This window comes from Rissa tridactyla, chromosome 7 (genome assembly GCF_028500815.1).
Source record: "Rissa tridactyla isolate bRisTri1 chromosome 7, bRisTri1.patW.cur.20221130, whole genome shotgun sequence".
In the NCBI taxonomy this organism is placed as follows: Eukaryota; Metazoa; Chordata; class Aves; order Charadriiformes; family Laridae; genus Rissa; species Rissa tridactyla.
Window position 1 is genome coordinate 17,988,243 of NC_071472.1, and position 20,793 is coordinate 18,009,035.

The 20,793-nt window shown below is 62.6% G+C and overlaps 1 protein-coding gene and 1 non-coding gene across 2 annotated transcripts; both read left to right on the forward strand.

Annotated features, from left to right (window-relative positions):
- The first annotated feature begins 662 nt into the window (after positions 1–662).
- Positions 663–17,905, forward strand: WNT10A (Wnt family member 10A). Its single transcript, XM_054210057.1, is given in 5 exon segments — positions 663–779; positions 782–1,341; positions 4,243–4,505; positions 12,271–12,647; positions 17,438–17,905. Coding segments are annotated over 5 exon segments (1,785 nt in total).
- TRNAV-GAC (transfer RNA valine (anticodon GAC)) lies at positions 14,895–14,967 on the forward strand. Its single transcript has one exon. It is a non-coding gene; the product is annotated as a tRNA-Val (tRNA).
- Positions 17,906–20,793: the final 2,888 nt, after the last annotated feature.

Below are 20,793 nucleotides of genomic sequence, written 5' to 3' on the forward strand. Positions count from 1 at the left end.
CATGCACAGTGCCCTGCCCCGTGCCCTGTGCACACTCACTCTGTGCACTGCTCATCCCCACGAGTATTCCCCCACTCCCCCCTCACACCCCACGCACCGTCCCCCACACTGTGCACGCTTGCCCCCATGCCAGATACCCTCAGCCCTCATCCACACTCAATCCCCATGCCGCACACACTCACCTCACGCCGTGCACGCTCACCCACGACGCGTGTACCCACCATACACACTTCTCCACGCCACGCACACTTACCCCACCCACCCTGCACTCTCCCCCACGCCGTACACACTCCCCACGCCGTGCCCGCTCCCCCTTACTCCCCGTGCGCACTCCCCCCACGCCGCCCCTACTTCCCCACGCCGTGCCCACTCCCCCCACACCCCCTCTACTCCCCGTGCCCGCTCCCCCACGCCGTGCCCACCCCACGCCGTGCCCCCCCCCCGACCTCCCCGCTCCCACTCCCCCGCCGGCCGTGCCCGCTCCCCCCCGTCCGGTGCTCGCCCCAACACCCCCCCACCCCCCCACCCCCCGCCGCCCGCTCCCTCCCCGGCAGGCTGCGTGCGACACGCCGGCTCCCCGCCCCGCTGCCACCCTCTGCCCCGTCCTTCCCCCGCGGGCTCCTGTCTGGACGTGTCGGGACTCGGGCTCCGGGCGCTGAGTAATGCTCGGCGCAGCGCGATCCCAGGCAGAGCCGCCGCCGCCGCCGCTCCGCGCCCAGCGCTGCCGGGGCGCTCCGGCCGCGACCCTGCCCGCTCCGCCGGCGGCCCGGCGACACCGGCGGCGGGGGGCGGCGGGGGGGCCGCGGCTCCCCATGTGCCTGCGGGCCCCGCGGGAGCCCCAGCGCCGCTCGCCCGGCGAGCCCTGCCCACACCCGCCGCGGCCCCGGAGCCCCGGGGCGACCTGGGGAGCGGCGGGGGAGCGCGCCCCGCGGGCCGAGGGCCCCCCCGGCCCCCCGGCGCGTCCCGCCATGGGGGGCTGAGCCGGGGGGCTGAGCGCGGCGGGGCGGCGGCGGGTAGGGCGGGGGGCGCGCAGCCCTCGCCGGGCTCGGCGGGCGCCGGGGCGGCGGGAGGCGGGGGGGGCATCCCGGGAGGATGGCAGAGCCGCCCCGGCGAGCCGAGCCCCGGCGCGCAGGGAGCCAGTGAGAGGGAGGAGAGGGGAAAACACAAACAAGCAAACAACCCACAACAAACAAAGCGGGCAGAGAGCAGCGCCGAGCCCCGCCGCCCCTGCCCCAAAGGCGCCCGCCCGCCCGCAGCCCGCACAGCCGCTGCCCCAGCGAAGATGCGCCCGGCCCTGGCCCACGGACTCTGCTCGCTGCTGCTCAGCCTCTGGGTACCCAGGTAGGAGCTGCCCCCCCAACCCCAGCCCCACCGCCGCCGCCGAGCGCCCCGGCCCCATGGGGAGGGCGCCGGGAAGCCGCCGCGCCCAGCCCCGCACCGGGGGCGGGCTGCCCAGGGGGCTCCGGGGGGGTCCCGCCGCCCCGGCCCGGTCCCGCACGGCTGTAGCCCCCCGCTCAGGGCGCTGTCAGGGCCGCTGCCCCACCTCCGCCTTCCCCCCGTCCCGGCGGAGCGCCGGTGGGATGCGCGGCTCCCCCAGCTCCGGGGGGTTGTCCCCTTTCCTCCCCGGCCGGAGCCGCCCCAGCGCCCGCCCTGCCTGCCTCAGTTTCCCCGCTCTCCGCGGGCGAAGGATGGATCTTCCTTCCGGGGGGGCACCTTGGAGGCCGGGGAGGATGATGGCGGGGATGCTACTGTCGTGGGGGACGATACCCACCGGATGGGGGCCTTTGGGCTCCGCACCCCAGGGGTGCGCACCGGGGCAGGGGATCCACCTGCATCCCCTCCCTGGCTCCACCGATCCCCAAGGCGAGGCGGGTAAGAGGGGGCCGCCTGCCTTCCAGTAAAAGGCCCCCCAACACTCACCACCCTGTCCGACTCCATCTCCCCCGGGTGGCTGGCAGCTCCCCTCCGCCCGATCCCAAATTTGTGCACTGCAGGCAGCCAGGGGTTAACCCTGGTGCTGGTGTGAGTCGGGGGGGGGTCCCCCGCCCTTCCCCCTCCTTCCAGCCCCTTTAAATATAATTTGTTAACGTTGGGACTTGTATTAATTAAAGCAGCAGCCGCTGCAGCCTGTGACCTGGGGGCTTGTCACCGTGAAATCAAGTTTAAATCCAGATTTCAAGGGGGAAGAGAGCTGGGGGGAGTGCTGTGTCCTCCTAGGAAGGGTGACAGTGACAGCTCCTTGCCGGTCCCTGGCCCCCTTGAGCCCTGGGTGGAGCAAGAGGCAGAAGGACCTGCCCGCCACTCTCTGGGGTCCTAGACAAGGGCCCCTGCCTCAGTTTCCCTGCTGTGCAATGGGGAGAGGAGCATAACAGCCCCCCCGGGATGCCCTGGGAGAAGGTGGCAGGAGCTGTGGCTGGCTCAGGACAGGCATGGGACAAGGTCCCTGCAGTGCCTGGGGCAGGAGCTGCTGGGCTTGGGGTTGGTGGTAGCTCTGGACCTACTTTTCATCTCCTCTCAGCCAGGGCTTGCTTTGACAGTGTGAACGAGCACAGGAGCTGGGCAGAGCATTTCCCCTTCTGTGTAGGGGCTTTGGAGGGATGCAGCCCTTTCCACCCTCCTTCTCTCTGCTCCCCCCCCTCCCCCCGACTCTCCCTGTTGGAGTCACTGTGGATTTGCATGGGGGCAGACCCACCTGTCACTCGTGGAAGTGGTGGGGTGGGTATAAACACCCTTGGGAAGCTGGAGAAAGCAGCAGCACGACCCTGACAGCTCCCCTTCCCCCCTGAGCAAGTTGTAATTCGGCAGGGATGCTGGGGCTGAGCCCTTCCTCCAGAGCTGGGTGAGCGCTGAGCTGGGGAAGTCAGTCCCTGATCCCCGAGAGCTGCTTCTGTCCATGTACCTGCACCAGGCTTGCAGGATTTGGGGGAGCGGAGGGGGAGTAACCCTTCTTCCCAAGACCTGGCTGCTCCATAAGGCAGCTGCAGTCCTTCCTTCAGCATCCTCCTCCAAGTCTTGTTTCTGTAATCAAGGTTCAAAGGGCTCCAGCTCCTTGCTCCTCCCAGGGACCCAGCTCTTGGCTGTCCTGGGGAAGAGGGAGCCCTTCCTGGAGAGAGCTCTTAGCAGGGACCGAGCTGTCCTGGGCAAGGAGTGGGGCGGTGCTGAGCTCCCGGTGGACCCTGCTGCAAGCTGCAGGATGCTCCTGGGCATCCCGCTGCCTACTGCTTGTTTTTCAGGTCCTCTTCTTGGACGTTGTGGATCCCAGGATCCTTCAAGCCATTCCCTGGAGCTGGGCAGACACTTTTTCCCCTTCTGTCTCCCTCTCCACATCTGTCTGTCCTGTGTACCACTGTCTTAGCTCCAGGCACCTCTCTCTGGACACGCTTTGTCCATCTCCCCACACTCCATCTACCTCCCTGTTTCCCCAGGCAGCATCTCTACTTGCACCCCTGCCATGGACCGTGTCCTTCCCCTTGCACCCATCCATCTGCTGGTCTCTGTGCTTCGGTGGTGACAGGCATCAGGTCCGGTGGGGCTGGGATGTGGTCGTGGATTTGGGATGGTTGCTGGGAGCTTGAGGGTGTTCAGCAGGGTGCTTGGCTCCGAATTTCCCATCCGAGCTGTCAGGAAAAGGCTGGTCCCTCTGGTTACCTTCCTTGTAAGGACCGGCAGTGCCAGGGGCACCTGGGAGATGCAGGGAGGGGATCAGCCAGCAACAGGGATCGAGCTGGACCTGGGATGGATCTCCTGCTCCTGGATTCTCCCAGGGGGAAACCCACACGCTCTGGGGAAGGAGAGCCAGGGCAGTCTGTGCCCGAGAGTCTGCGCTGCGTGGCTGGGGCAGAAGAGCCCCAGGGGACCATGCAGGGGGGATGCAGCCTGGGGAGATGCTGGGCTGGTGCTGGGCACAGACTGCCAGGGTGTCCAGGTCCAGGCTGCGCTGACATGGCTGGAGAGGATGACAGCACCAGTGCCACTGGGGCATCTCTGCCTGGCTGAGCTTGCCATTGTGCCCAGGGGTAGGAGGGAGAGGGACCCCCTAGATTTAGAGCTGACCCATTCCAGTGCCCCTCGTCTTTTCTCCTCCTTTCCAATCCCAGCCTGCCCTGGTGTGTCACCCTTGCAGGCAGTGGGCACGGTGTGGGGAGAGGAGCATCTTCCCTCTGGTGTGTTCCTGAAGGGGAAGCAAGCGGTCTGCACATTGCTTGCTCTGAGCTCAAGGGTTTGTTTCCCTTTCCCTGCCAGCTCCTGCTCCAATGAGATCCTGGGCCTGAAGCTGCCGTCGGAGCCGGTGCTGAACGCCAACACGGTGTGCCTGACCCTGCCGGGGCTGACGCGGCGGCAGCTGGAGGTGTGCGTGCGCCACCCCGACGTCACTGCCTCGGCCATCCAGGGCATCCAGATCGCCATCCACGAGTGCCAGCACCAGTTCCGGGACCAGCGCTGGAACTGCTCCAGCCTCGAGACCAAGAACAAGATCCCTTACGAGAGCATCATCTTCAGTAGAGGTAAAGGCTGGATGGCCACCTTCCTCTCCCTCTGCCCAGTCCCTGCTCTCAGCAGCCCTCATGGGTTCTTCCCTGTGCACCTTTGTACCTGTGCTGGCCCTTGTTCTGAGCTGCTCCTCCCTGCCCAGCCCCAGCTGCTCCCAAGGCTCTTTTCAGGCCTCACTGCTTTCTGGTGTCTTCCTCCCATGAAATGTAGGCTGGTGTTTGGGGTGGTGCCATGGGTGTGCAGCACAGTTGGTGGCTCTGAAGGTAGATGCCATGCTCTGGGATTCGATTTGGTGGATACAGTGAGCATCTTGGCTTATTCCTTCTCTAGGGATGGTGTTTCAGTGCATCATGGTGAGCAGAAACGCCCCTAGCTAATGGGACGTAACTCTGTGAGCCCATCATCCTGGTGTCCTGCCTTTGTCTTGGCTCCCCAGTGCAAGGAGCAGAGGGCTCTCTGTTTTGTGGGACCCTGGAGCATGGTGGCATGGCGGGGCAGGGAGACAGGCTGTCCTGAGAGCTCGCCTGCCCACAGAGCCTCCACCTGCACTGCTGGGAGAGCTCTCCTAGCCTTCCACAGTCTGCCGAGCCCTGGTGCCAGGGTCTTCTCGTCTCCCCCGCAGGCCCTGCATCTATCAGAGCCTTCCTCAGGAGGCAGGTTCCCTCAGGAGTGGACTCTGAGGGTGCAGAGGGGCTGCCCTGCACAGTGCAGATCAGGGTTGTGACCTGATGGGACCTTCTGAAGGACTTGAATGTATCTTCTCATCTAAGTACCCTTCTTGAAGCCTGGGTCTTGCCACATGCTGAAGGTCCCGTTGCCCCACGCTGTGGGCAGGAGGGAACTATGTGGTGCCAGTGGCAGGCAGGCAGGGTGCTGAGGGCAGGCAGGGTGCCCAGCAAACACATTGCTCCTCCAGTTCTTGAGGAAGGAGAAAACTCCCAAAGATGCTGCTCACCTACCCCCTTTGTGAGCCTCCTAGCCTGGTGCCCAGCAGAGAGGTGCCTCCATTCCCCCTTCCCCAAACATCCTTCCACACCTGGCAACATCTCTCTCTGGGAGATGGAAAGGAGAGTCTCACAGAGGAGAGGTTGGCAGCTTGAGGCTTACATGCCTTTGAGAGGATGCGGTGTCAGGAGCACCCAGGCAGGTGGGGAGATGGCTGGAGAGGGGAGAACAGAAGAGTTTTGGTGCTGGCAGGTCCCTCAGGTCCAGGGCAGATGGGCCAAGCCTTGCTGGAGGGGATGCTACCTTGCAGCATGTGTGGCATCAGGGCTGTGGTCCTGCCGTGGAGCAGCTGCTGGTGCCTGGAGAAGGGCAGCGTCTCTTTCCTCCGCGAGCAGCACCCAGGTTAGGGCCTGGCAGGGAGGGTGGGGACCGTCAGCCCTGATAAGCATCGAGGTATTTCCAGGTCCTCTGAGGAATGCGATTCACTTCTAGTCTCCTCGGGCGGCGGGAGACACTGACTTGCTGGCTCAAGTTGCTCACACACCCAGGTGAGCTTCCCTGCTGCAGGTCCCACCAGCCTGGGTGAGAAGTTTCAGCAGCAGAGAGCATTGACCTTCTGCATCCCTCCCTCAGCCCACCAAGTCTGGTGGTGGCCGGTGACTTGCAGCTCACATGTGTTAGGTGCCACCGCAGCCCTTCCCACCATCGGGGCCACGACCGATGGCTTCGGGGACTCCCGCAGCCCCTGGGCTCTTGCCCCAGTCCTGAGCTCTTGCATATGGCTCAGCCCAGGCTCCCAGCACCAGTGGGATCCCATCCCCTGGGATGGAGACCCAGCACCATGGAAGGACGGAGGTAGGACTGGTGCAGCAGAACAGACGGGCACCTCACAGCACTCCTCTCTCGACAGCAGTGAGCACAGGATGAGTCCCAAGCAACCAGGCCACCCCATGCGGTTGCTCAGAGCCGTTCTGGCATGGAGCAAGCCTTGAGGCTGGCGCCCTGGCCTGCTTCCAGCCCACTCGTGTCCCTCAATAACGGAGCTGGAGCTCTTGAGCTCTGCCTTGCAGCTGTTACGGACAGGGCCATCAGAGCGGGGGTGCTGGGTGCATCCCCAGCGCTGGAGGAGAGGCGAGTGGTGGAAGCGAGGGGTGCAGGCTCTGTGCCGCAGGCATTAATGCATCTCACCTCCGGGGACCAGGTCTCTGCTCTGCGCCCTGCCCCATCCTTGCTGTGCCTGGGAACGCAACGTGCTCGTAGGATCATTGTTTGTAACCCGAAGTGACAGACCCCTTTAATCTTTCATTCCTTTTCCCACTTCTTCTGCCATCAGTTCAGCCGTGCGTGAATCTCACTTTAAATTATTTGTAGCTGGCTTCTCCCTCCCGCTCTCCCCGCTTGGCTCCTCTCCCCACCTCCGCCCCATCCTCCTGCATCCCTCACATCTCGCCCAGCACGGGTGTGAGCTGGCCAGGGTGCAGCGCCGGTGCTTGCCGGTCACCCGTCCCATGCTCTGCCTGGCATCCAAGTGCTTGGTGGAGCTGGAGGGCTTACACCCAGGGGACAGAGCGGGGGACAGTAGCAAGAAAGTGCCTGTCCCCACATCCCGCTGATCTGATCCTAGAAGTTTGAGCCTGGGGAGCCAGGAAGGAGAAGGCAGACTTCAAATCATGCAGGGCTGGGAATCTGGCAGGCCTTCTGGGCGGCATAGCTGGGGGCTGGGATCCTGAGAGCATCCTGGGCAGAGCACAGACCTGCTGGGCACCGCAGGGAGGTGCAGCCATCCCCGGGGTGCAGGGCACAGTGGCTGCCAGGCAGAACGACAGGTTAGCGGAGGGCGAGCAGAGGGGGTGCCCAGGGATTTACCACTCCTGCTCTCACAGAGCCTCTTTAGTTTTTTTTGGTCAGACACCCCCATGGGCTGTGGGTTTTCTGGTTTCATCTTTTGGTGGTACACCCTTGGGATGTGTGGTGTCCTTTGTACCCCTCACTGAGTCGGCAGTACCGTCTGCACCCCCATCCTCCTTGGCCCACATCTTCTCCATGTGCATCCAGGCTCAGCATTGCCATTGCAAATCCTCCTCCTGTCCTCCCTGGCTCTGCAGCTGGCTGCCTACGTCCTCGCCACCCTCCTGCCCGTTCCCTCGTGCTGTCACCACTGCTAGCACCCTCCAGTCCTATCCCTGGTCCCATCCCTCTCTGCTGTCCCTCCCTCTCCCTCCAAGTGCTGGCAGAGACATTCTCTCCTGGCCCCAGGGGCATATGTAGGAGGATGGAGCAGTGAGGTGGAGGCAGGTGGCTGCATCTGCATCAGTGACTGAGACAGGTCCCCTGCTCCTGTTCCAAGGGTGAGCGGCACAACCATGCCCCCCCCTGTATGTAGTCCCCCCACAGCATCCACGCGCTGCTGGGCACTGTGTGGCTTGGCTGGGCTGAACTGTGCTTGGGTGCGTGCCAAAAACGAAGCTGTGGATGGTGGTGGGTCACCGAGCCCTTGTCCTTGTCTGGTATGCGTGCACCCATGGGCGGGTGTGATGCCAGCAGGGTTGGGACTGTCCAGATGCCAGGCAGGGGCTGTCTGTGGTCTGCTGAGGGATCCCTCTTCCCTGAACGGTCACCTTTGCTCAGCCCAGCCTGACCTATATGGAGCTCTGAAAGAAATGGGACCCCCACGGTTGGACTGGGTGTCCTTGAAAGCCTCTGAGGGCGTGTGGCTGGAGGAGACATGGCTCTGGAGCGCAGCATCCCGCTGTTCCTCCTGCAGCCTTTGGAGGGACCAGTGATGCTTGCATGCCCCGTGCCCTCCTTAGAAGGGCTCTCTGGTGCCAAGGGGTCTGCATGACCATGGCCAACCCTTGATTTCATACAGCAAGGAGGGGGGAACTCCCTGCAAGGTTGGAAACGTCAGGTCCTGGGGCCCAGCCAGCTGTGAGCTGGAGCTTGGGGAGGCCTTGCCGTGCGGGGAGGGAGGCAGGTGCTGTTGTGGATATCCAGGGAGATGCTGCCAAGCTCAGGACCCCGGCACCCAGCTCTGCAGAGCCCCAGCCAAGCTCTGGTGCCCGCAGACCGCAGCGCCTGGCCCGGCACAGCTGCAGCTGGGCTGCTGGCAGGGTTTTTGGTACCCCCAGGCAAGCCAAGGGCTTTGCCCACCTGGCCCCGAAGTGCACGTGGATGCTTCAGATGCTCGGCTACATCCCTGTGTGTGCCCCCATGGACCTTCCCCTAACTGATGGTGGCAAACCGAGACCCTGGGGACAGGGCAGCATCCCTGGAGGTGCGGGGCTGAGCCCAGACCCCTGCAGCCCGCAGAGGGGCTCGGGCTGCCGGCTCGGAGCACCACGGGTGGATGGGGAGCGAGGGCTGCAGGCTGTCCCCGGCACGCTCAAGGAGGTGCAGGGAGACAAGTCAGGATCTGCAGGGAGGCGTTTAGCGCCTGGCGCCGGGCCAGACCCTGGCAGGTTCACCTGCAGTTTAATTAGGGAGAGGGGAGGGGAGGGAGCGGGGCTGGGGGAGAGGCAGCGTGTCGGGACTGGCCGTCTCCACGGGCCTCGCAGGAGGTGGCGGGAGAAGCTCTCCTCCACCTCGCCAGCCAGCGGGGCCGGGGCGACGTGCTGCCGGCGTTATGGGGAGTGCTGCCCATGGAGGGGGCAGTTGAGCATCCCAGGTTGTGCCTCGACCAGGCTGTCCCACCTGCTCCCTCACTCAGTGCCACCGTGGTGGGTGCTGGGAGGCTGTTGCTGCCTGGGTGCGATGGTGAACCATGGGAGGAAGACCATGACTCCAGCTCTCCCTACCCCAGCAGACCATGGAGCCCACAGCCTGACCCAGGTCCGTTGCCTTCCTGCTACATCAACATATTTGATGGAGAAACTGCAGCATCCATGGCAGAACCAGTGCCAGCTGAAGTCCTGCTAAAAGGCATCTCCTAGATGCATCTTGACAGGGAAAATTTTCCCTTGCTAAGAAAACTGCTTTGGCATCTGACTTGGGGCTGAGATTTCAGATCCATCCTCCTTGCCCAGCACAGTCCTTTAAGTACATGGAAGGTTGGATCAGGCGGTGGTGTCAGGGTGGTGTCCTCCATTCCCTCTTCCCTGCAGGATGTAGTACTTGTCCTGCAGGATGCAATACTTCTCTTCGCACCTCCCATGGCTACAACCTCTTCTGCGGTCTCTGGAGGGATCTGGTGTCTCAAACATCACCGCTGAGCTCTTAGGTGGCTGGGATAGCCGGAGAGCCTCCCTCCAAAGGGCTCGGGGCTGGCTGCCCTATGCCGTGCTTGGCTCTGGTTCCTGGAAGCTCCCACCCTTGCTGAGCCCACGAGGCTGGCGGTTGTCGCCTGCAGCCACGTTGCTCGCTGCTTTGCTGCAATCCTCCGGGCTCTGGTGTGGCAGAGGTAGAGCGAGGAATGTAAACTGAACCTCCAAGCGGAACCGTGCTGGCATGGCTGCTGCGGTCCCGGCGCTGCCCTGGTCCCCTTCTCCCCATTGCTCACAGCTCCTCATCAGTGTGGGGCAAGGGAAGGAGGTGATAAGGCAGGGAGGAGTGTTGGGGCCAGGCGGAGCTATACTGAGCAGGGAAATTACCATGGTGAGATGGGGACAAGAGTCCTAGAGTGCTGGGATGAGAAGTCCTGGGGACCAGCCTGTCCCCTGCCTGCAGCCTGGGGGACGGCAGCTCCAGGGACAAGGACCTGTGCCTCATCCATCAGCTCACGTGTGGCTGGTGAGCAGTGGAGGAAGAAGGAGGGCTGGGGCTTGACGCCAGGAGTTCCCCAGCCGTGGAGGGTACCAAACAAACCCGGCCTCTTTACCTGTAAGGAGACGGGCTTGCTAGACGGACTGGGTGGGGTAGAGCTTCTGTCTGGGCTCCAGGAGGGATTTTAAGGAGATGCTGCATGGGAAGTTATTTGCTAGACTGGAGAAATGTGTGAGAAAGAGGTTAACGGAAAGGCAGGGCCCAGAGGAGAGTGTCACACCGGGTGGAGGGTTTGCTGCCACCATCTCAGGGCACCGGCTATGTGAGGAGCTGGGGACGCTGAGCGGGGTGGCAGCGACAGGTCCCCGCTCTTGGGCTGTGCCCGGGTTTAGCTCGTGAAGGGCTGGAGCTGGCCCAGATTGCAGGGACGGAGGACTGACACGGGGAGGATTTGGGGGTCCTGGAGACCTTCCCGTGCTGGTTCTCCATCCTGCATCGCTCAGCTAGGGGCTGAAGTTCCCTGAATTTGTGCTGTCCTGCTCTCAACAGCGACGTGGGTGTGTTGCAGGCGCTGCCTGCCAGCGCGAGCTCTCCCTGGGGAGGCTGCGCAGCGTATACACCAGCAGCCCCATTACCTGCCCGCTGAAAAATGTTGTTCAACTTGTGCATGGAAAGAGGCAGGCTGAGAGAGCAAGCTTGTCCCACACCGAGGGGAAGCTGGGAGAGGCTCCCGCTGGCTTTTAAGCAGCGCCTCGTTAATTTTTTAAACGCACCAGTGTCAAATTAACACACAAAAAGAGCAGCGTGACTTTAAATGCAGGTTCCCGAGCGGCGTTTCATTTCCCTTTAATAAGATCATAGCGTTCGCTCGGTGGGCGGCAGCGAACCGCCGAGGAGATGTGCGTGATGGGGAGCATGGCCAAGGACGGGTGACGGCGGCGGGGAGCGGTCGTGCTCTCACCTCTCCTCACTCGGCTGGGCAGGCAGGGACCTGGCAGAGGCCCCCCTGCTCGGGATCTGTGCTTTGGGGTGCTCACCCAAGCCCCCCCGCCCCGTTTGATGTCACAGATCTGCTGGAAAAAAACGCTCCCAAATCTGTTCAGCTGTAGCAAAGGCAGGGCTGATGAAGCTGCTCTTGTCCAACAGAGGGAGAGAGGCCGGCGAACTCCAGCTATTTGTTTATTCACGTGTGAAGCCACGGCACAAAGTCTGGCTCTCCCTCCTTCGTGCTGGGGCCGGTCGCTGCGCACCCAAGCGAAGGGCACTGTGGGCTCCCCGCTTGGCCCGGAACCCACAAAGTAAAATATGACTTTGCATTTAAAAAAAAATCAGAAGTTCCCAGGTGGGGGAAGCTCTTCACCCAGCTGCAGCGAAACCAAGCGGTCCTTGGGCAGCCCCCGCTTGCAGCCCCACAGAGCCCCCGCCGTGGGACCCGTCCCTGTCCCCATCCGCCCCATCCCCAGCTAATGACACTTGTGGACATCCTCGCTCCCCGGCGTTTAACGACAACCAGCTGCCGGCCCTGGCAGCGCGCGGTGCGGTTGTGGCGTGCTCTAACTAACTAGGGATGCTCGATTTTTCCAGCGTGGTATCGCATTTAGAGCTTCTTGGGAGCTGCAGGGGCTCAGGGAGGGAAGGGCCATGGGGCAGACGGATGGGGCTGGCCAGGCAGCGCAGCCTGCTCCTGTCATTGCCTCCTCTTGCACCCTGTGGGTACGCAGAAATGGCCCATTCCTCAGCAGAAGTGTTCCTCAGCCAGCATTATATTTAATATACTGGGAAAGTCTGAGCGGAGCGTAGGGAGGAGATATTGCCTTTCCCGTCAGAGCCATAACGCTGATGCCTGAGCAGTGGCTTGGTGGCATCTCCCAGGGCAATGTGAGAGCAGGGTGATAGTGGGAACCGGGGTCCCGGCCAGGGCAGTGCTGCACTTCAGAGCAGCAACATGTCCTAGTGGGGATGGGAATGGAGAGCACCGAGTGAGGATTTGCTCATGGTCCGGGTGGGGAGCTGGTGCATCAGGACAATGCGAGGCACAAGCTGAACCTTGGGCTCCCTGGCGTGGTGCTGGGCTCCCCCAGCCCCCTGTGAGGGTCCCATTGCCCAGCCTAAGCCCCGCTTTCTCTTCCCTTGCAGGCTTTCGTGAGAGCGCCTTCGCTTACGCCATCGCGGCCGCTGGCGTGGTGCACGCCGTCTCCAACGCCTGCGCCCTGGGCAAGCTGCAGGCCTGCGGCTGCGACCAGAAGCGCCGGGGCGATGAGGAGGCTTTTCGGCGCAAGCTGCACCGGCTGCAGCTGGAGGCCATGAACCGCGGCAAAGGCATGGTGCACGGGGTGCACATGGAGCACATGCCGGCCGAGACCCCCGGCCTCCAGGACTCCTGGGAATGGGGAGGCTGCAGCCCCGATGTGGACTATGGGGAGAAGTTTTCCAAGGATTTCCTTGATTCCCGGGAAACCTACAGGGATATCCACTCCCGCATGAGGCTGCACAACAACCGGGTGGGCCGGCAGGTGAGCGGGGCGCTGGGAAGGGCTGCGGGGCGATGGTGGTGGGGACAGGGTCCCTGGGACACACTTGGGTGGGCTGCGAGTGGTGGGACACATGGGGATTGTCCCCAAGGCACCCCCTCTCCCCAGTTTTGCCCAGTGGTGCAGCCCTGCTGCTGAGCATCTCTGCTGGGGGGGCACCTCCGGGCATCGCTGCTGTCCCCCAGCCAAGGGACACTTCCCCAGGCCACTGCCACCTGCCTGTGCTTGCAGCGGTGGCATGGCAATGGGACCAGCTCCTGCCTCTCGGGGACTGGGTGAACTGGTGTCGGGCAGCTGCAGCATGACAGCGCTATGGTCAGGGAGGAGAAGGTCACTGGCATCATGCGAGAAGGCCGATGCTGCCATGCACTGTCCCCAGCGAGGGGACACAGCACAAGGCCCCACAGCATCCAGCCATGGCTCTGCCTCTGGAGAAGGAGCCAGTGTCCCGAGGAGGCAGATGTGAGCGGGACTGAGCAAGGCAGCGGGCGCCTGTGCCAGCTGGAAAGTGCAGCACCCCCCTGTGAGCAGAGGTGACAGCCCACAACCTTGTCCCCCGGCTCCTGGGGGATGCTGGAGCCTGCCCAGGCGAGCAGGGCAGCCTCCCCTCCATTCTCATGATGTCAGGTCTCGTTAAAGGTGCTAATTAGTAGCTCGCTCTCTCTGGAAGCTGGTGTTTAAAAGCAGCCTGACATGGGAGACAAGATGCACGCAGGCAGGAGGGGCTGGGGGGGACGGCTGCATTTCCCTGCTTGCCTTGTGCCAGGGAGACCGCGTCCCATGGATCCAGTGGGACATTTGTCCCCAAGACCCCAGCCACACACTGCCAGGGCAGCACAGGGGGGTGCGAAGTGGCTGTGGGAATAAGTAATTAAAGATCAGAATGACACAGGGAGTGTTTCCGCGGGATGGCTCAGACGTGTGGATGCGTCTCTTGCTTCGAGCATGTTTAAAGGCAGCTGTGCGATGGGGACGCTGCAGAGCAGGACCTTGATGTGTGCCCTTCCCTGGTGCTGGAGCTGAGCTTTATGGCCCTGAAAAGCTGTCCTAGTTTGGCCAAGCTGTAACTGCCTGGGGAAAGCCAGAGCTTTTTGCTTGTTTGGCTTTATTTGCGTGTGGTAAAGGCTCGTTCAGTGTTAGGCAGCTAAATCCTCCACAGGCTGCTCTGCCCCAAGCCAGGCAAGACCCCTGTCCCACCTCTGGCTGCAGGGCTCATCCTGTCTCCCCTCCAGCTCTGAATGCGCCGAACCACTGGGGCTCTTGGCAATGCTCAAATATTTTGGGGTTGTATTGCCCATTTCCTAAGGGAAACCCCACAGCCCCCTGCAGAAGGACGGGAAGGTGAGAGAGATACGTCTGTACCGGGGGGAGGTCATCGTGTGGTGCCTTCAGGAGCCAGCAACAGCAAAAATGCCTGGGGTCTGCTTGTCCCCAAGTGCACGCAGGCACGGGACTGGCAATGGCATTGTCAGCTTTTGGTAGCTTCAGAGACAAGAGCTGGACGTGATGGAAGAAGCCTGGGAGCTGGAAGCAGAGGCAGAGGAGGACCGAAGGGATAAAGGAGGGGTTGGTACCAGCTGCGGGTGGGGAAGTGATGGCCAGACAGGCTGCCCAGCTCAGGGATGCTGTTGAGATGAGTGTGTGAGCCCATGTGCAGGTCCGGTTGTGATGGTTGTGGGTGCCAAGCATTGGAGCAAGGAGATGATTCTGTGCCTGGTCTGTGCCTGTTGGTGCCATGCTTATTGCCGGGGCTGGACCTGGCCATCCACCTTGCCTTTGGATGTGTTCTCCATCTCCCCATCCTGCTCTTTTAGCAACGCCATGGGTGCCATAACCACCCAAGCCCTTCTCACTCCTAGGCCCATCTTTCTGCTGTAATAAGGAGCAATCTACTGGGATTTCTCAGGAAATGAGTGGCTGTGCTGGATGCAGCAGCTCCATGGTCCTCCCCTCTAAGTCCCAAGGCTGGAACCCCTTGAGCAGAGCGGTGATGTGGACACGCAGGCCACGTGCCGTGCCCTGCCACATGCTGTCACTCTCCATGCATCGAGCAGCTGCAGCACCCAGGGCTCTCCAGCATCTCACTGATGCTGAGCATCCTCTCAGTGGTCCCTGTGTGTTCCAAGGGTTCTCTGTGCCTGGGTAAGCTTATCTCCCAACTCAGACCCTGCAATGCTGGGGGAGGTGACAATGCCACCGATGGCCACATCCAGTGATCATGGGGTGTGGGTTTCTGTAGTGTAGTGGTTATCACGTTCGCCTGACACGCGGAAGGTCCCTGGTTCGAAACCAGGCAGAAACACCCTGGTTTTTTCTTCTTTTTGCATTCAGCTACAAAGCCGGGGAGGGGATTGCAGCTGCAGGGGATGCGCAGCATCCTCTGACGGTGGCAGTGGTCACCTTGGTCTTGAGTTGGAATAGGAGGCACAGAGGCAACCGTTGGTTGACCCGGGGCTTCCTATTCCAACTCAAGACTGAGGTGGGTGTCCTGCATCCCTGGGAGGGAGCAAGCTCCCAGCCAGGAGCAGCAGGAGCATGCAAGAAGCTTTGCAGGTCCTCCTAACCCGCCAGATCAGAGAGCAAGAGAGGATGAAAGGCAGCCAGGAACTACCCATTACCCTCACAACAAAGACCTACGATAAAGCTCTTATGAGCGTGTCTGGGAGGAGCTGGGAATGTGCGAAAGAAAGCACCAGCGAGTCCAGGCATGTGCCGAACCCGGGTGTCTGTGAGATGGGGGAAGGACGTGGCCAAGTAGGGGTGCATGGAGGAGATCCGATGGCAAAATCACGGGGCCAAGGCTCGGATGGGTCCTTCTCAGGTCTCCTAGCTCTGGCAGGGTCCTGTCCCCCTGCACTGCCCATGCAGGAGGGAGCACAAGCTCCCATCCTATGGGCAGGGATGGATGGGTGCTGTGGTGCTGGGGCTCGGGATGCTCAGCGGTGGTGGCTTGTGTGATGGAGATGGCACACACACGCTGCCTTCTCCAGGCCCTGCTGTGACCAGCCATAGACCCAAATGAACCCCTGTCCAGCTGTCACACCGCTGTCCCCTCCATCCCGGTAGTGACCATCCCAGCCACAGCCTTATGAGCAGATTTTCCCTGGTCCAGCCAAGGGAGCGGGGAGGGGATGTGGGAGAGGATGGAGTCCTGGTGCCAGAGTGTTCCCATGGATGGTGGCAAGGACAGTGGCAAGGAGCCGGTGTTCCTGGCTGGCACACCCAGGGCACGGCGGAGAGGCCGGGCAGCTCATTACCTGTGAGGTGGAGGCTGTTCCCGGCAGGAGACAGGACTCTCAGCAGGATGAAAGCCAAACTCCAGCCCAGCCCAGACCTCTCCGCCATATGCCCCGAGCTCCAGGCGTGTTTCCCTGACCTGTCTTCATTACCATAACTGCTTAGCAACGGGGAGATTTACTCAAAAACAAAAAAACAAGGAGTAAAAACTACCCACCCCTACCAAAACAAGGCTCTCCTCGCACATGCGTCCCCCCCAGGGAGGGGACAGGAACAGGCAGCGCGCGTCAGGCGTGAAGCCGGGTGGCCGGGCAGGGCTGGCATCGTGGGACTGGACCTTGCACAGGGCCACGTGTCCCCGGGCTCCCCCCGAGTCCCGGCGCGTGGCCCTGGGCGGGGGGGATCAGCCTGTGACAGTCTTTGCAAGCCCCAGCCTGCCTCTTGGCGGGGCTTGGGTGTCCCCATGGGAAGGGGATTTGCTGGAGCCTGTGTGAGTGCGTGGGCATGGGGACACGTGACCCAACAGGGAATCCCTGTTGAGGCAGAGCAAAGGATGGTACGAACTGCCTCTTTCCAGGCTGTTTGGGGATGTGCGGCCGCTCTGTGCCCTGGGAGATTGCTGGGCATGAGCTGTTTCCCTTGGCACGGACACAGCAGCATCCGTTGCAGGGATGGGGGGACCCCAGCACGCAGCCTGGGGGCTCAGCAGCATTGCCCAGGGAGCCCAAGGTCCTCCTTGTCCCCTCCCTGGCCCCTAGCCTCTGCACGAGCCGCATTCCCCAGCCTGCCCAAACCGCAGCCGCAGCCCAGCCCACGCACTCTGGCCCTTGTGGGGGGCGGACATGTGGCACCGGCCTCACCGCAGCCTCCCCAAGCCACAAATCAGGGCTGTGAGCGTCTCCGATCCCTGCTTGAAATTCGGGTGATGGTGGGAGGCAGCGCCTCAGCCCCCCAGTGCTGCACCCAGGGCTCCCGGCAAAAAGCAGGCAAGAGCTGAAACCGGAGCTGCTCCCGGGACTCCTGGAGTTGGGGCTTTTTGGGAGGACAGCCCTGGGGAGGGGAAAGCATCCCTCCCACATGCCTCGCTGGCAGTGCTCCTGGCCGGTGAGATGTGTAGGGGACCCCTGCCCTGGCAGGTCCCAGTAGGGCTGCAGAGATGCTGCCATCCCAGCTTCAAACTGGGGTCCGTGGTCAAGTTGATGCTGCTGAAGCGAAGCAGCAGTGGAACGGGGGATCCAGGCTCCTTCTCCTCCCTGTGGTCAGGTAGCTCACCTTCTCCTTTAGGTGCCAATCCTTTGCCGGAGTGTAAAAGCCAGTTGGTATTGCCAGGATGGGAAGGGACAGGGTGTGAGACATGGGTGACACTGGGCACAGCAATAGGATGCAGCCTCCTGGGCTTTGCAGCTCCAGCGCTGTGATGGCTGCTTGTGCCAGCCCGTGGTGTTCCCAACCCGCAGAGAGCTGCATGATGGCTTCTCCGATGCTCAAAAATCATGTCCTCCATGCTAACTCCTCTGTCCTTCCCTCCCCACCAGGTGGTGATGGACAACATGAGGAGGAAGTGCAAATGCCACGGCACCTCGGGGAGCTGCCAGCTGAAGACGTGCTGGCAGGTGACGCCCGAGTTTCGCCTCGTGGGGTCCCTGCTCAAGGACCGTTTCTACGGGGCCACCCTCATCCGGCCCCACAACCGCAACGCCGGGCAGCTGGAGCCGGGCCACGCTCGGCATCGCCGCCGGGCCGGCATCAGCGAGCTGGTTTACTTTGAGAAGTCGCCCGACTTCTGTGAGCGGGAACCGGCCCTGGACTCCTTGGGCACCCAAGGGCGCCTGTGCAACAAGACCAGCCCGGGCATGGACAACTGCGAGAGCCTGTGCTGCGGCCGCGGGCACAACATCCTGCGGCAGACGCGCAGCGAGCGCTGCAACTGCAAGTTCCACTGGTGCTGCTTCGTGGCCTGCGAGGAGTGTCGCATCACTGAGTGGGTCAGTGTCTGCAAGTAGCTGGGCAGGGATGGGTGCCCACCCCAGGGTGCCAGGGACAAGCACGCCTGCCCGCAGGGGGGGGAGGGAGACGGGGATCGGCGCTGGGCAAGGGGGGGAGATGGAGCCACGGTACCCGCTTCCCTCCGCTCCGAGGGGAGCGGGAGAGGAGATGCTCGGCACCCTCCAAAATCAGCACTTTGTCGTCACCCGCCCGGCCCCACACCAGAGCACCATGGCTCCCGGCCCCGGGGAGCACACAGCCATGCTGTACAGACCGCCGACACCAGCACCGCTCGGGGGGGCGGAGGGTGGGCATGGGGGTGGGGGAGCACCCGCTGGCACCCAGCGGGACGGGGCAGGGTGGGGTGGGGGGACAGCAGGGCATGGGGAGCCCAGGGTGGGAGGGGAGGGGGGACACACACACGCACTGGCACCGAGCACAGGGTCCTGCAGCCACGTGGGAGGCTGTGCTTTGAGCGGGATGGGGATGGAGCATCCCATGGGATGGAGAGGGGACACAGCCCCCGGGGCTGGGGCTCACCTCTGCCGGGGCAGAGCTTGGGCCGGCTTGGGCTGTAGCATCATGGCCGGAGGGGAGGGTGCCTGGGGCTGTGCTGTGCGTGCCTGTGTTATTGTATGGTAAGTTATTTTCTGATTGTGAATAAAAGTGGATTGGAGACAGCACGGGGTATTTCGGGGTGCAGCACCCTGCTCTTCCTGGGGCTCTCTGCTCCTACAGGGTGCCAGAAGGATGGAGGGGATGCCAGAAGGATGGAGGTGCTCACTTGTGTGAGACTTTCTCCCTGGTACTCTGCTGCCGTCCCATAATAACAGCCCAAAGAGCTGTTTGCAGACTGGCAGGAGGGGGGGGACCCCCCCGTGGCCACCCCAAACTCTTGCAAGGTGGCTGCTGGGAGGCTCCTGCCCATCTGCACGCACGCTGGACCCCATCCATCCCATGGGAATTCCAGCTGTTGGCCCCATGCCCATAGCCATGCTGGGGCTGGGGGCTGCGCCACTGCTCCCCAGGCTCCTGGGGAGGGGTGGTGGGGCTGGAGAGCAGGGAGCGGGGGAGGCAGCAAGGACGGGCCAAGCGATGGGGGTCCGCAAACAGCACCTCGCCGCGGTGGCAGGGAGGGCACCCATCCGGCTGCGGCAGCCTGCAGGGGCCAGGCAATGAATCATGCTGCTGGTATCTCCCGGCTGATAACTTCCCCACTCCTCCCACGGCTGCGTGCCCCTTGGGGCTACAAAAAAAAAAAAAAAAAAAAAAAAAAAAAAAAAGAAAAAAAAATCGAGGAGGAAAATACCAGGCTGGAAGGAAGCAAGTGCCCAAGGCCCAGTGGGGAGTGGCCCGTGTCCTCGTTTCATAACGCTCCCGCAGGCGGCGGGAAGCTGGGTCAGCTGGAATGGATGCTCTGCCCTTCACCAACCCCAAGCACGAGGGCTGGCTTTGTCCCTCCAGGAGGGACCGGGTGGATGGGGTCCTTGCCCCTGGAGCCAGGTGTGTTTTAGGGGCTGAGAAGAAGAGGAGGGTGATGGAGGGCAGTGTGGGAGCTCCTGTGACCTTGCGGCACCGGTGTGGCTCCGTCTGCCAACACAGCAGGGACAGCAGGGCACGGGGCCGCTGCAGTGGCAGCAAAGACCTGGGGCTGGTGACCTCACAGGGTCGGGATCTCTGCTTGGGGCTCAGGGCACCCAGGCTCACCCTGTGGGGCATAAAAGCAGCAGTATTCCCATGGGGTGAGTTTGCTCCAGCAGTTCATTTTCCCTCCTGAGGTCCTGCTTTTCCGTCTCCAATGTCCATCTCCAACATCTTTTTCCAAATCCCCAAGCCCTTTGCCTTCTGCCCTTTGCCCCAAGCACTAGTCGGACTCCCTGTTGTCCCCCAGCCACCCCATCTCCCTGCTCCCTCCCAGGCTAGACAAACCCCTGTGTCCCCAGGGCTGTGCTGCCCAGGGCTCTGCACATCGATCAGGCATCTGCGCTTTGTAGGTGGCGTTGTCTTCCCACCTCCCAGGGGCTCCTTTGCAGGCGCCTGTGATCTCAGGGCTGCCTGGGGTGATGACTGACTCACCACAGAGCTCTCCCCGCACCACAGCGGCCCCTTCACTCCCCTGCTTGCTAATCCCAGGCCACCTGCGCTGCAGCAGCTGCATCCCAGCACACAGCTCCCCTGACTGGGAAGAGCTGGGGAGGGGACCGGAGTGGGGACAAGATGTGTTTGATGATGCAGAGAGGGGATGCAGGGCTGTTCCCCCCAAGCACATCTCACATTCCCCTGCAAGGGACCAGGCTCCGAGCATCCTGGAGCTGCAAAGACTGCAGCTTGCTGGAGAGCACCCCCCCAACATTTTGGGAACGTAACATTGTGGAATTGCACACCAGTACTGCCAGCACAGCCCGGGTGAGAAGCCCACCACAGCCTGGCCACCGCGCCTGGCAAGCCACAGTTCTGTTTGGTTCTGCAGAGACCCCATCTGAGCTTGGGACTCTGGGACATTCAGGGGAAAAGAGAAAAAGGTCCCTTGGTCTTGGTGGGCCTGCGGGCGGCGTGGTCAGGAGTGCGGGCGCTGTGGTGTAGGGGGTGCTTTGGGCTGCAGGCAGCATGCCGTGGGCGCAGGCAGCTCCAGGGCACAGGCTTCCTGGTTGCAGGAGCTCATCCCCTCCTGGGGCCAGCTGGCTCCCTACGCAATACCAGCCTTCAAGATCTGCTCCGTGGCTTCCCTCGCTGAGCGTCTGGGAGCCACAGGCAAGACGCCAGTGTGCCTGTGGTTACAAAAACAGTGTCCCCATGCTTCCCTAACTGGGAACCAGCCGCTGGGCAGCCATCCTAACAATCACGCTGCTGGGCGCAGAGAGCGTGGAGGGCACCTCCTCTCTCCACGGCCACTGATGAGCCTCCA